The sequence below is a fragment of the Limanda limanda genome, chromosome 5 (assembly GCF_963576545.1).
Source record: "Limanda limanda chromosome 5, fLimLim1.1, whole genome shotgun sequence".
Classification (NCBI taxonomy): Eukaryota; Metazoa; Chordata; class Actinopteri; order Pleuronectiformes; family Pleuronectidae; genus Limanda; species Limanda limanda.
Genome location: NC_083640.1, coordinates 10,918,875 through 10,935,249, shown reverse-complemented (window position 1 = coordinate 10,935,249; position 16,375 = coordinate 10,918,875). Strand labels below are relative to the sequence as shown.

The 16,375-nt window shown below is 43.6% G+C and overlaps 1 protein-coding gene across 1 annotated transcript in view; it reads right to left on the bottom strand.

The window, feature by feature from the left end:
* Positions 1-3,895, bottom strand: part of rtkna (rhotekin a) — a 44,044-nt gene extending 40,149 nt beyond the window's left edge. Inside the window, exon 1 of the mRNA XM_061071488.1 lies at positions 3,369-3,895. Coding sequence (XP_060927471.1) covers positions 3,369-3,464 — 96 coding nt within the window. The 5' untranslated portion in view covers positions 3,465-3,895. The remainder of the gene's footprint in view (positions 1-3,368) is intronic.
* Between the last annotated feature and the right edge of the window lie 12,480 nt (positions 3,896-16,375).

Sequence of the window (16,375 nt, the reverse complement as noted above, 5' to 3'; positions counted from 1 at the left end):
TTCTTCAACAAGGTTAACTACCATGCCACCGTGCTGCCCACAACAAATGTTCAACAAACATTTGGAGGATATATAAAATAGATCTTACAATCAAAGTTATGTCAGTGCAGTTTCAAAAGGACAAGACACTGATCTCGAAGGACAGGCATTGTTCTATGATATTGAATCAAATTGCCCAGGCAGCTTGACCACTGGTGTGGGATCAGGCTGCGTGAATACCAGCCACAGGATATTTAATGCCTGCCTGCGGGGTCTAGAATCCGCAGAACTATCCGAGGTATGGCCGCAGCTAAGTTTAGGGTTTGGGAGCGTGTGAGAGGTCAAACTTGAGTCGTGGGTGAGGCGGCAAGAAACTCCAACCTGAGCTCACAGTCAACCAGGGTGAGAGGATGAGCTACCGTCGTGCCAGCAGTTGTTCCATAACATCTATTTAATCTGTCATCAGATGATATCATTGATATGATCAGAAGCAGTTTAGTGCCCTGAGCTCAACTCCTTCAGATTAGAACAGGGTGACTCTGATCCAGTGAGGTCGACACACACACATGCACACACACTCACACTCACACTCACACTCACACACACACAGAGAAAGTATTGTACATTGGCAAACAATGACTGGCCTACAGGATGGCATTCCCAACACAAATCCTGCTTTTATAACTTCACGAATGTCAATGTTTAACTGGCAAAGTCACGATCTATGAAGTCAAGGCCAGTCTGGGGGCTAATATTAGACCAGGGAGAAAGTGTCCATCTACGGCCCTCTGGCTATCAATGGGCAGGAAGGAACAGGACAGAGGGACCGAGCCCGGGGAGCTGAAGAAGGATAAGAGAGCAGCAAAGAACAGGGACGCATTAAATATAAAGTAAATGAAAAGAAACTAAACACCCGCTGAGTGTATCCGGATCTGTGTCAACAGGAAGTGGTGTGTATAATCTATATCTATTAATGGCAGTGGGTTCAGTGACATCATGCTGTCTCTCCCAGTGGGAAACAGTAATTGCACATGACCATTTCCTGTTTCCCATCAGCCACCTCTCCCCTGTATACAATCTTTAACACTTCTGCTTCTGAAATGCAGCGGCTGTATGATGGGCCTCCGAAGAGAGGAGGGGAAGAGTGAAGGAAAACAGAGCTGTGGGGCCAAGAATGCAGTCACTCCTATTATAACAGACTTGTTAAAACCTGAACAACAGAAAAGCTACATCCTTCTGGGCTTGAAAATAATACAGAGACAGCTCTCTCTCCCTCTCTGCCCCTGCCTGACACAGCAATTATAAAAGCCTGAGGAATGCTGGAACCCCAGCACATGCATCATGTTCTCACTTCAAAAAATTTAAAAATAAAGACGCTTTTCACTTCTGAGATGGCCATCACAGAGAAAAAGTTGCACCACTTTACAGAGAGTATAGGAGCATGCATGTGCAGGGGTGGGGAGTGACTTTTAGAATTAGTCTACTGTACGTTTCCTGCAGGACCAAGCACAAGGAGGCTCACAGTGTAAGTTGCGATGATCCAGCAGGGCGTTTATGAAAAGCCCCTGCAGCAGAAAGCATCCCTAGCACGCTGAAGTTACAGCTAGACTGTGGGCTGTGCAGCTTCGCCACATACAAAGAATCCCTGTCTCATAAACCCACCCAGGCAGAGGAGACCTGGGGGGGAGGGAGGGAGGGAAGAGAAAGTGACTTCAGTGAGCGAGCATGTGAGAAAACAAGCGAGTGTTTACCAGCAAAAACACTCGTGAGCTGAAGACGAGCACAAAGTCAACGACCTGAAATTTGTCACTTGTTGTGGAAGTGTCGACCCTGACTCCTGAACTCCCTGGGATAAGGGTGGGGGGGAGAAGTGACAAGAGAGTTTTCCCACATGGCCATTAAAGGGGCTCATCATCTTGTTATTACACATTCCTGGCCTTGTAATGTAATTTACAGATATCAGACAAGGAGCAGAAAATGCTTGAATGCACAAAGGGCTCCGGCCTGATATCTGCGTTCCTACGTAATGCAGAAAATTCAATAATCAGCCAAAGTGCCACCATGTCAGCTGAGCTGGTTCGAGATCAGAGAATGCCCTGTGACAGAAAGTAATAAACTGATTAGTAACTGATTAACTCGTCAGTGAAAAGGACCTTGTGACAGCTGGTTTGTGTCTCGACAATCATGACTACAAACACCTCCGGATAATCACGTTGACACTGAATCCTTCAGCACAAGTGGCTCTATAGTGTAATGTGAGATAAAAAAAAAGTAAAGCATACCATCTTAGAAACAGAAAGGATGAGACTTCATACAAACTACAAAAATTTACAGGTGTGTGTGTATGTTTGTGTTATTTCAACATCATGTATCTCCTCTTGTGCTATTCCAAAGCCTGGTACTCTCTGTGACACTTTGGCACGGGTAACAAAGCAACACCTCACACATGCAAACAGTGCCAAACTGCTCGCAGGTACCACACAGCACCAGTGAGACCAGTGAGTGATACCACCGCTCGTACACGGCCCTCGTGTCAAGCTGCTTCAGGCCTCTTGGAGCATCCTTCAGCTGACACAGTGAGAAAGAAAACAGTTTTTGACATCTCTAAACAGCTGCAGCACAGACAGATAAGCTATTTTCAGATTAGGGGGCCAGATAATAAAGTATATTAGAATTCCCCTTTGAAATTCCTGCCACATTTCCAATGTGTTTCCTCTTCACCTGGATTTTGTTAAGAATGAGACAGACACATATTTCATCTGCTACTATTAACGTTGGGAGAGATTGTGAAGATTTGCAGAAGAAATGTGGGGAAAATGTTGCATAAATAATAAACCTTTTGTATGGAATCCTTTCTCAGAACAGTACACAAACACACACACACACATGGACATGCATGAATACACACTCCAATAGGGACTTATGAACGCCATATGTGCAGCAGCTCTGTACTGTGTATGAACCCAGTTGGAAAGAGAGAAACAGAGAGGGAGATGTGGAAGGCATGCAGCCTTGTTTTCTTATTTTGCCGTCAGTGAGAACTTTGCTGTAAAGGTTAGAGACCACACAAGCTCGACCTGTCACAGAGAGTTTCTGCGACCAGCATCACAACAAGCTGAGGCACAGCTGCAGGCAGTGACACAGTGATGCACTGTACTTCAGAGGACAGGCATGTCTGAAAATAGATTTCAGTTATATCAGGACCCCTATTGTAATCAGGCAGGATGTCCAAAAAAACAATCAATCCCAAGAAAAGAAAGGACAACAGTTGGAGACATGATCACGCACTTCTCCAACTGTCACACCCCACAACTTTGAGATTATATTGACAACAGCAACAAAACCGCGAGCAGAGGGTCAGAGACACGTGTAGAGAAATTAACTTGTACCTGTAAACTCAGTGCAATCTGACGGATGTACATCATGTTCAGATCCTCCAATATCCACAGTTTCTCCTCCATGTTTGCGAATTTATCAACGGGCATCCTTCAGGCGAAAATCCACAACTTTGATTCTCCCTTGAATAAATGATCGGGCTGAGTCCGCTATCCTGCAGGTACCGGAGCGAAGAACTTCATCGTGACTGTTTTCGGTTCAGTCGAGAGTTGAAAAATCAGTGCGTAAAAACCGTGCGTAAAAGTTCCGCTCCTCATCCAAACTAGAGGAGTATCTCCGAGGAAAGCAGACAGAGGTGTGGAGGATGACAGCATCAGCTGCACTGTAGTAACCCTGTCCACAAAATCCCCCCCAGCCCATCCCGTTCACGGCGCGTATTCTCCTTCTTTACTTTTCTCCGCGCAACAAAGATCCTCTCAAAACACCCACAGTCAACACCCAGCGGCCGCGGGGGAAGAATGGAGCCTTTTAAAATGGACTTCTTCTCTTTGTGTCCCCGTGTCCTGATTGTGAATGCCGTGTGTCCTCTCGGTGACAAGAGACCTCTCCACAAAAGGGCATCGCCTCTGCGGGGAGTGATCGGCACAACCAGCCCACTGTGCGCGCCCTGACGCTCCCGACCCGGCGCTGGATTAACCCCTACGAGGCGCCTCTGGTGATGGTAATGAACTTTAAAAAAAATAAAAAAGAAGAAAGAGGGGAGACAAAGTACTGTAACCGTACCCACGCCCCTCTAAAACAAACAAATATCAAATACCGCAGCACCACACAAGCATAGAGGGGTGGAGGGCTTTGTTCTTTCTTTTTTTTACTGGCTTAATAGTAAAAGGAGAAATTAGACCCGTGGCAGCTGACTCTCTCCCCCCAACGGGAGTGAAAATGAACAGCCAGAGATGTTATCTAACACTGGTCTGACTCAGAACAACGTCTAGGTGTGATAAACAAAGAAAACAAACATATCATATTAGGGTGAGACAATTGAAAAAGTCTCATTCTGATGCTTGTCACAAACTGATAGTGGGACAACGCTAAAATTCAGAGAGGGTAAGAAAACAAGTGTTTTAGTGGGTCACAGGGTCGCAAACATTGGGCCAATTCAAATACATATTTTATAACACAGATCCCCAGTGTCTCTGATCGTTTCAATCTTTTATCACTTAGCCTTTTAAATATTTATCATTCCTCCTCTCTTGGCAATTCTCACCACATCCAACAAAAACATCACCTCCCAAATTCTAATTTAGCCGTCCAGAAGTTAGATGTTACAGAATTTTTGTTTGAAAAAGAGGTCAAGGTCAGTCTTTCACATGCCTCCAGCTGTTTGGTTGACAGTTTCCTGTCCTCAAAACAAGAGAATTCTATATTTACTCCATGTCCACTGGTGATTCTGCTCCCGTCATCATGGGAAATATTGGTGTACAGCCTATATGCCTCTGCTCTTCAGACTATACATGTGGGCAGAGACCTCTCCAGCAAGTTAATCCTGGTGGACCTGATACAGCTGCTGTGTGTGAGAGATGTTTGTTGAGGTGTGGGTAAGACCGAGCCCCCCCCCCCTCAACAGGAAATCTCACTGAGCTTCATTAATGACGATGCAAACACATTGTTCAGGTATTTAAAAAACACTGAAGCACTGGAGGGGATCAGCTGCTTTCCGAGGGTCACTGAGGAAGATGAGTGAATGGATTGTTAGGGATTTGTATCTTCGCTTTCACGTGTCATTTGGGACTAGATGCCCATGTGGCTCACTGTCCCTCTTAACACTTTTACACAAGCAAACAGGGAAAACAAAGGAGCTGTAAAGCCCTTTCACCTCGGAGGAGGAGAGGAGCCAGGGGTGCCAGTAACAAACCGGGTCATTTCCCCAAGAAAGGCCTCCGCCCTCGAGACTTTCAATCACCAGGCTAGTCTGTCACAGACGCCAACGCGCACACACAGTATGAGAGGAGATTTATTGTTCTTGAGGTGGAAAGAGAAATAGTTGAGGTGGATACACACAGTGAGGGTTAGGGGTGCTTGCAAAACATTCTGGGGCCTTTGTACGAGTGTGTTTGCACTTGTTTCACAAGTGACTGTGGAGATTCATATCCGAGCGATCCCTCCTGAAAGCTGATCTGGCACGCTGCAGAGCTCAAACACCGTGAACATAGGGCTTAACTGGGAAAAACAGGCTTGACTCCTTTAATGAAGCAATCATTTATCTTTTCTCATTAAAAGATCATGAATAAGCAACAGGACAATCATTTAATCATTCCAAATTTCACTTTATCCACTTAATCTGTCTTTAGTCTCTGTCTTTTGCACCCGGAGCAGTACCTTGAAGCAGAATGTGCTGCAGGTAAATCACAACGCAGTAAAACACACAGACTGACACCTTGCAACAAAAGCCTAGAGGCTGAACAAAACAGAACAGAAAACAGCTATTATCTCAATGACAGGGCAGGCAGGCGGGCGACCAGCTCGAACACGGAGCATCGCATGCCTCTTGCTCCCTGAGCCACAGAGGACAAGGAAAACTCAGTTATACCGAGACAAAAGATTAGTGGTTGGTGGAGAGAAAGAAGCGTTTGGGGTTTTTTGCTGTGTTAAATGCCGATTACCTGATGGGACGGTGGATTAGCAGCTTGTGACTGCAGGCCTGATCTGACTGCAGAGCCAGATGTGCTAATTGGCTGCCATGAGGGAGGAATGAAACCAATACATTACACAATCAGTTAATCCGACGGCAACTCGGAGGTTTGATCAAAACACAGAGGATTAAATGGAGCGCCGGCAGAAAAACACTTGTTACATGAAAAGATTAAAAAAACTGGATAAAATCCCTCCCTCCAAACACACACACACACAGGCTGACCCTTGCGTAACAGCTTCTGAAAGGGTTTCAAGACAATGCCCGGTGGCCTTCTTGTTTCGGAACGGACGTGTGGAGGAATATGGAAAACTTCCTGTCCATACACCTTATCAGCTGGAGGAAACATGCTGGAGTGAGAGATGAGGGTCAGCTGGTGGAGCTGTACCCGAGTATGATATATGCAGTGTTTCCATTGGAGGAAGAAAGGTATGACCCAATCTATATTTGTTTTTAACTTCTAAATCATTCATTTTCAGTCCATTCAGATGGACAGTGGTGACACTCTGGACACTGGATCGAGCGAGAAAGGAAGGAAATTGGAGTCCAGAGAATTTGTGCCTTAAAATAGATGACTAATTAAAGTAAAAGACAGAAAAGATAAAGGAGGATAATTCCCATTAAGGTCCCAATTTAGGTCTTGATTTTTTTGTCAGAGCCCAAAGGATGTTGTTCTGTTGGTCCACCACTTTGGTTCAGATCGAAAGACGTCAACAGTGGAGTCAGATTAGATTTTGAAGGGTATTCGTGATTCCCTCACTATGAATCCTGATAACTTTGGTAGTTTCCCAACTCTCTCTCTTTGCCACTATCATTTCTCTATTTATGATTTAATAGCTTTTGAAAGTATGACCATAAAATGTTCTTATTCCCATTTAAGATTAATTATTTCGGTGGTCTCTTGACTTTTATCATAAGGTCAACCTTTTAATTTGGCCAATACTTGTGACTAAACTTAACCCTTGTAAAGCAACAGTCCTCGTAGCATTGTTTGAATGTTTGCAGATGATGTTAGAATTTATGTCAAAGCAAAGCTGACCCCAAGAGAAATAAAGAGGACAGCTGGAATGACTCTTAATATTGTTGCAGTTTTTTTTCATTACCTATGATAACTTACTTATCAAAGTACTTGCTTACTATGGAAACCTGATAGAGCAAATCTGATAAATCAGATTATTTTAACCCAGTTTTGCAAGAATGTCTAAAACACTAAATGTTAACCCGAACCATCTGTAAAGTGAACATCACAAAACTGTCAACAACATGAATCAACTTCTTTTCAAAGGTAGTTTTTGTAAGTTGGAGGTTTGTTTAACACCTGTTTGCAGGGCTGGGCAATAAAGATAAGGGAATTATCGCAAACATGTGGCTGGAATAGAGATACAGCCACGTCAGGTTAGGTTGACACAAACAGCACAGAGTGTATAAGAACAGCATCCGGCAGCAGCACACGGGCTAACGTGCACACCAGTACGTCGGGAGTGGGAGTAAAAGAATTTGTTTACGAAAACTCCAGTGACAGCGGTACCGAAGAAGACAGCCCAAGGCTCAAAAGACGAGGACATTGTTCAAAAGAAGGGTCAGAGGAATTCGATAGTGTGGAGATATTTTGGCTATTTAAGGTCAGAGAAGAAGAAGAGTAGCATGAAATGCAAATTGTGTCGAAAGCATGTTCCTACAAAGACAGGTAATACCACTAATCTTCCTTTACCACCGGAGGCAGAAATGACAAAAATAGTGATTTGAGACAGGCAGTATACAGAAAAGCCTCAGAAGATCCATCTGATACCTTCAAGAGTAGAGAAAGAACCACTGCTGATGATTGTCATACAAATACAATTTTCTCACAACTAATCAGCACTTTGTCATTGCCTCAGATATCGAAGCCACCTCTCTATCTTCAGGACTGTGTAGTCTGTGCTAAAGGTTAAAAAACTGCCCTCGGTCCAACACACTGCAGGGAAACACAAGACGGCTCCGGGCGAGCTGGGCCTCCAAACCACAACAAAGACTCCTGACTGCCATCTCATCTCGACCCAATCTGAAAACTGAACCCCGCCTACACCACGACTCCCACTCACTGACAAACACAGACAGAAGCCCACACTTACATACGCAAATACACACCCAGGGATAAACAAACACTCACACAAATGCTCTCAAAATACAGGACAAATGCAGCTGATCAAGGTTTGTCTGTCTAATTATGGCCTTCCACTCAAACATCCTCCCTGCTGCTTCACACTTTCTCAGACAGTTTGTTTGTACAAGGACGACGAGAAAAAGTGTATTTTCCAACTGATTTATAGTCATAGGCTTAAAATTGAATATGCCAAAGCGCCAGGGTACAAATATCTGTAAGACGTGCGTCACAAATGAAAAGGACGGCTGCAGAAGGTGTACGGATTCTGTTTCTGAAAGATAAAATGAAACTTTCTGTGACTGTGCACAGGAACAGAAGTGGAAGGAAAGCCAGCAGTTAGTTTGAAAGTCAGTCTTCAGAAATAAAAAAAAAGAAGTCAGCCCCACAGATTTGAATATCACAGGACTTCAATTACATGGCTGTGTTACGGCAGGCGCCGGGTCACATCTGCTCGACTCGATGACAGCAGCGCGTGACGAGCTGTGAAACCAGACGTATCATGGAGAAATTCCCCCGGAGGTCATGTAGAGCGTGGAAAACCTGCGCCGACAGCCACACCGTCGTAACTCAGACGCGGAGACGGAGTAACGACACTGTAAATCTCGTCCACGCTCTTCCTTGTTATTAGCTGCATCAGATTCAGTCTGTTATGTCTGAGTGGTCCAATTTCTACTTAAAGATGAGGTAGACGGGGGGTTGTTATGATGATGTGTGTCGAGGAGGTTGTTGTACTGCACTCCAGAGATGATCAAAAGCTGAGGAATGAAACCGCCGCACATAATAATGCAGCGGGAGAGAAGCTAGAGGGGGCTCGACTGCCTCATCACACACTGCAAAAAGAGAACAGGCAGTGATTTAAGGACCTAATTTACAGGAACCATCTGATTCTTCAAGTAGTACTGAGGGGAAAACAGGAGAAACACTACCGAGGCGGTTCAGCGTGTCAGGAGCAGGAAGTGCAGCTCTGGCCTTCTCCCAGAATCATTGCTGACTTTGAGGAACGCTCCCTCAGCCAGTCACAGGAGACTCCAGCCTCTCATCATTCTGAAGGACCGGGCAGCTCAGTGGAAGAGAAACTAACTCAGTAGGCAATTCATCTCCATTGATTTCTACCCTCAGGGGTGAAGGCTGTGCAGAGTGGATCTGTTTGGATTTAAGAGGATATGTGCGCTGCGGCGATTCATTTACTACTAAAAAATTGCATGCCCTTCAGAAAGGACTATTAATGACTGTAAGCCGAATATAAATGGAACGTCAGGTCATTAAAAAAAGGAAAGATGAATTAGAGGAGAGAAAGTTGTGTCTCCAATCGGCGTCATTCTGAAATGGAGCAATGGCTCCCTCTGCAGAGCGGCAGCGGCAGCGCAGCCACATCCGCCACCATGTGATGTCTTGTGCATTAGTTTGGTCAACTTGAATAACTGTAATAGAAGACGCTGAAAAAAAAGGAAACAAATGTTCGGGGAGTTAACGCGCTTGCTCTTTGTTTCTCACTCGGACGAGACAGGAAGATGAGTTTCACAGACGTGAGTGAGGAGAGAATTTTCAGACCAAGACAGATCACCCACATTGTTCCATGTACAAATAACCATGAATTGAACAAATACATTCTGTAGTTTTATTTGCTATGAGGTCACGTCTTCCACAGCGTAATAAATGTTTTTTTCAGTCGAGTTCACAGCAAGAAGCTGCCGTTTGTAGTAAAAGTAAGTCGAGCCACAAATCTAAGACATCTGCAGAAACAATAGGAATCTAAACATCTGCAGAGACGACATTGAGCAGGCCATGTATCACACTGACAGGAATAAACATCTTTACAGCTTTAACGTTTTTGCCAGCAAAGGCTGAGGAGGGACAGCTGATTCAACACGGTACGGAATGTACATTTGTGGGGAACCGTCTGAGTCTATATTTGTGTTTTAAATGACGTTTTGGGGGAAATAATCGTCATGTTGAGGTGTAAAATCCAGCACTGACTTGATGCTTTAGTTGCTTTTACAAGTAGATTCATGTGAGGGTTGTTTATTACATGGTTAACACGATGTCATGCAAATTAGTCGAGCAGCTGAAAACATCTCGCAGTTGGCTGCTGGCAATGACTCTGGGTAATTCCCTGGACTCAATCTGGACAAATAGTGGAGTAAACAATAAAACTGTGAAAATAAAATACATATTGCCTATAAATATAATAATGTGCCGCTCATAATGTACATATCCAGGCAGTATGTTGGGTTTAATTGATAGTGCATAATGATTATTACAACCTTAAATATCGTGGCATATTCAGTTACAAGCCAGCTGTGTAGGTGTCGTATACACTGCTGTGTGCCTGGAGACTATTTCAAATTTAAATCCTTTAAATATGTTCTATAGCTTTTTTGATTGCACCTTATTTAGACACTGCTTATGCTTCCTTCGACACCAATATCACAATTAAAATGCTGACCGCCGTACCTGTTTTAGTGCGGACATGGCACTGACTGACATTTAACCTTATTTGGCTATAATGAAAGGTTGTAACTTTTTTTAATAGTACTTCATCTGTCCCTCATATTTGGAGGTACCCTCACAGAGATATCCACAGTTTGGCATATTCCCCCATATTTTAATGTATATGTGTTTAGTGTTTCGAAACATTGCTTTAACATACTGGGAGGCAAGCAGGCAAGTCAGAAGTGTAGAATAAATGGAATATGGTTGATAAAATGTCCAAATCCGCTTGAGTTAAACACCTAGACGAACCGATCTCTCTCTTTTTCTGGAGGGGATGAAAAAACTAGCGACAGAGAGGATAGACAAATAATTGCTTAGACAGCAGAAACAAAGATACAACAAGATCTGACACCGCAGCGTCTGCCACCGGGCCCAGCAAACAAACACATTAAAACACAGGCACGCTGGCAGGGGCTGGAGTACATAATGCGGCATGCAGGGAAGGCAGACATGCATAATAGACCCATCTGCTCTCATAAAGTCAAACACCTGTTCGGCATCATCAAAGCAGAGAGCGACATCATTGGTGGCTTCGCCCCTTTGCCCTCATCCTCTTCACAACAACATCCAGTGATGGCCCGGCCAGACCGCACTGCAAAGAATGTCCAGTTATTCAAGATACAGTTTTGTATTTAGACCCAATTCAGCACAAAATGATCTGGTTGAAAGAGTCTGAAAGAGCAACATGATCCTGTACACACATCCATCAAGTAAACAGCCGGCTATTACACACAGTTCATGTGTGGTGGGCATGTGGGTGACTCAGCTTGAACTCATCACTTTGTAATGCAACGTATAGTGCAGGAACAAACATGTACACCACACACCTATCCATCACGTACTCCCACGCACACATGCACGGATGCATGGGTGCTCGATTCAGTATTGAATCGTTTCACAATGCATTCCTCTGGAAGAAAGGCCACAGCTCCCGACTATTTCACAATCAAGTCAGATCATGTGACATGTGGACAAAAGGATAGTGAATGAATGGTTTGAAGGGTATAGACAGGAATAAAACAAAAACACAGCAGAAAAGGTTTGACATGTGGCCTGATGTAGACAGGATAACATCTTTCTCGTCGCAAAATTCTAACATATAGCTAGACAAAGGTGCTATTCAGCCTGAGCCTGTTATGGATACTAATCAATATATCTACTATGATATATATTCTGTATTGCTGATACATCAGAAGTCTGAGGAAGCAAATAGATCCTTTAACTGAAGTATTAGGACCGCGGATTTTCTCTTTTTCAAACATTTTCTGATGTTTTAAACATGCAATATACTCTTCATCCTTAATGACCATGTGGAATGTCAGATCAATTACTCCTCCCTGGTGACGTTAGGGTCTAAACCTTAACTTGTAGTGTAATGGATAAACAGTATCATGCAAAGTTAATTTTTTTTTCCTCATTATGCTTATGCTACCTTATTGTTAAATATTTTGATATGCTCACAGTCATATCAGCTTGTTCTTTTAGCCAATAAAAGATACAATGTATTGTTTGTTAATTCCATTAAAATGTACTGTGGGAGTGGAGGTGGTGATGGTAAACCAAATGCAGACATTTACACAAATGCCTAGATTGGACCTATTTCTCATAGTGTAGCACGCCGGTTGTTTTGAAAGTACCATTCAGTAACAAAGCCTCTCATGTTTCTCAGGCCTCTGTGATAAGTCAAAGGGGCCTGACACACTCAAGTGTCCAGGACTGTAAATGACACCACACACTGGAATCTGTGTCTGTCGTTTGTGTCAATGTTTAACAGAGCAGGACTCCGGAGGGGGGGTCCTGCATTCACTGGGAGAAGATACCTTTGGCATGAGGCAGTCAGGTTCTGTTTTACAGTCTGTTGGAGCGCCAGACTCAGTAGGTTAATGTCTCTGTCGGGGCGTGTACACAGAGATGAACAATGGGGAGAGATTGAGGGATAAAGGGACATTAGGCAGATCGTGATATAGGAGTGTCTGGAGGTGAGGACAAAGGAGGACATCATCTGTGTAACCTGGATCATGAAAGTAGGTTAGGACTACAGTCTGTAACGAAAAGACCCAGTTTCCAGTGGCATCAGGGGACCTGAGCTTCAGTGAAGTGCTGCGGCCCACATAGTGCAGTTCTCCTGGGGATGGGAGGTGTCGAGGTTGATAGATTGAGTAGAATTAAACGGTGCAAACATATGGAAGCTCACAGATGCAGACGAGGAGGTTTACCTGTCTTTTTTAATGTCAGACATTTACATTACCTTTAATCTGGTTTAGATGGCATCATGTTACTGCAGCGCTGCACTTAAGCTCTATTCTAGTTTCTTTTATACCTCCTTCACCGCAGCTCAGTGCCATTCATATTGTCTAGAAGAGCTAAGTGTACAAAATGGGCTAAACCTAAATCCTTCCGTTGCAATATCTCCTCCAGTATTTCACAATAAAAATCAGGAGACAAGAAGAGACTTGCATTTCAACAGTTCTGCGTAAATCTTGAATGAAAACACTTAAGCGAATAGGTGGATAAATAAAGTTTATTCAAAGTCACAAGTGCTTCACATGAATAAAATAACCCCATGAAATAGTAACAGAAAATAAATATATTGTATTGTAGAATCCCTTCTCTAGTTTTTACTTTTGTTTCCGCCTATATTCATTATAATTTTTATATATTTGCTTGTATGAAACACACTACAGCAAATTCCTTGTATATGTGGCAAAAAAAAACAATTCTGATTCTGAACATAACGCAAGTATTCAAACACTACAGGGCAAATGGTGATACAAATCCAGTGAGAAAATGGGTTTTGATATGTTGTTAAGGCTTCAATCTATAGGGAGAGTGTCCCATAGTGTTGGGGTCACAACTTTGAAAGCACGATGGCCATAATTTAGTTCTCTGATACGTGAGATGACCAGTAAGCCCTGGTTACATGACCTTAGTGACCTATACTTGGCCAGAATGGATGGAGCGGGTCAGTGATGTAAGCAGGACCATGCAGTGCTCTCTGTGTGTCTTAAAACGAATTCTACTCTTGATGGGAGGCCGGTGTCAGGATGATGAGATGGGTGTGATGTGAGACGACCTGGGGAAACAAGGCGGTGACAGAGTGAGGCAGGTCCGGTGATGCATGGGGGAAGTTTCCCATGTGGGAGAGAGGGAACGCTTCCAGTGATTACACCAGCTCCATCTATCTCCCAGCCTGTCTGTTAACTGAGTCAGTGACAGCCTCGCTCAGGACAACATACACTGAGTGAACAAAGCCTGTCTCTGTCTGAGAATATTCACTGGACCTTGCTCAAGGAGACACTGCAGATTAGTCACTGTCTGGTGTGTGTGTGTGTGTGTGTGTGTGTGTGTGTGTGTGTGTGTGTGTGTGTGTGTGTGTGTGTGTGTGTGTGTGTGTGTGTGTGTGTGTGTGTGTGTGTGTGTGTGTGTGTGTGTGTGTGTGTGTGTGTGTGTGTGTGGACTAGAGGTTGACAAACTGCAGTAATCATATATGACTAATGACGACTTCAAAACGGCAACTTTTCATTCACATCTCTGATAGTACACTGACACCATGTGTGACTCACTTCCTGCTTGTGTGTGTATGTGTGTGTGTGTGTGTGTGTATGTGTGTGTGTGTATGTGTGTGTGTGTGTGTGTATATACACATCTGTGATCCATTTCTTCTTTCTATTAACACCTTATTCAGAGTGAAGCCCTATATTGTGGCAGAATATGTGTCTGTGGTTGGGTGGGGTTCACTTGCAGAATCAGCAGCAGACCCTCAGCTGTCAAACTGCACCCTGACACCAGCTGCCACACAGAGACACGGGCTGCAAACCACAGTCAGTCCAAAATACGCCTGACGACATGCATGGGCCTCACAAAAGGGAAATTATTTAAAGCAAGAAGTGACACTGCAAGAAAGCAGCTAACACAGGAAAGACAATATTAAAACTAGAACGGTACATACCTCCCCAACAGTGCCCTTATGCTACCACATTTAAATTCACTACATTGGAATTGTTTATTTGCATCTCCCCCGATTTGCATACACAAAAATATCAGTCCCCTGAGCATGCCTTATTTTGTAAACAAGTTTGAGTCAATTATTCTCTGAGAAATCCACACCAATTTATTAAATGCTCCCGCAAGGTTAAATAAAGAGAAAAATATTCCTTTATCAGCACCAGAATCTAATTGGCTCTTCCCTGAACACATTCTGCATCTTTCCACCATGTTTCGTGCCAATCACTCCACTTGTTCTTGCGTAATCTTGTTTACAAACCAACCAACAAACAAACCGACAGGGGAGGAAACATAACGTCCTTGGCAGAGGTACAAATTACAGTTGCTATAAATGAAAAACGGCTAAAAAAAAACCAGTTCAAGTTAACATCAGATCTTCACATAGCCAGTTTTACCATTTCTCCACGCCAAGCATTAAATCCATTGGGCCGGGCTGTTTGTGCAGCATGTCCGGTCAATGGGACTGAGATTAGATAAGGCTGCGTGGAAAGCGCTGTCCTTGGGTCTGAGGAGCAGACACAGCACAAGAGGACATACTGTAACTATGAGACCAATGTTGTGTGTGCATGCATGTTTGCGCTCGTGTAAGATTTAGGACAGAACAGAGACCTTCAGGGCTTTAGAGGCCCCAACAACACATGGAAACATCTACACTGTGTGATGATCATCAGCAGTTGTTGAGATAGTCACAGTGCAAATAAACAAATAAGAGACTGAAAGAGATTTTTGCTGCGTAACAACCAGGAAAAGTAACATCTGATGTATGACATTTCCCTAAAAAACAATAGCTCTACTGTGTTAAATAATAAATGACTACGTAACTTTACCTTGCTGCGTATAGAAAGATAAAGAATGTGGTTACGTGAGGTGAACAGCGAGAGAGGTACGGATCTTTAATAAATACTTTTGCTTGAACAATAAAGCTTTGTTCTCGTGTTTACCAAGCTTGTGAGGCAAAACACCTTGTATTGTTACCACGGGAAAAATAAGTGGATGCTGGTTACATTTTTACTCACGGCTTGGAGGAGACTGAGATTAAACAATATTTCATTTGTGCTGGCACTCAAAGCCTGAGTGGGAACAGTGCTCCACAATTATGTACACACAAAGCCTGTGTAATAAAAAGAAGTTAAACATTTGCTAGTTTAAATATCCTTCAGCATACCAAGAGGGCCTCCAAGCAGAAAGCTCCAGTGGTCGAGCTTTGTTTGAGACGAAAGGTCTTAGAAGGGGCAAACTTTTCCCTGGCATCTCCCCCTGCACCCCTGCGATGGTTCAACATGCCAGAACACCCTGAGGCTGCACAGAGACACACACAGACACACACACAGGTTCAAACAGCTATCCTTATTAGGACTTTGCATTGACTTCCATTCATTGTGAACAGCCTAATCAAAACCACATCCCTTACTTTACCATCTATCAACACATACTTTACCTTAATCTAACCACAATTCCTGTTCCCTCCGAAATTCTATTCATTTATTAGAGGTCCAGCATTCGAACCGAAGCCTTTGGTCCCAATGTTTACAAGGTTTTAAAGAGATAGAATCCGAAAAGTGAAGATTCCCTCATTATCTACTCACCACTATGTCGATGGACGGGTGGGTGAAGTGTTTGAGTCTCATGGGCATAGAAGTACAGTACAGTTGAAGTAACAGGTTATGCATTTTCCTAACTCCAAAAAACAACAGAAAGAACATAACATGCCTCACTGCTGTTGTGTTCGT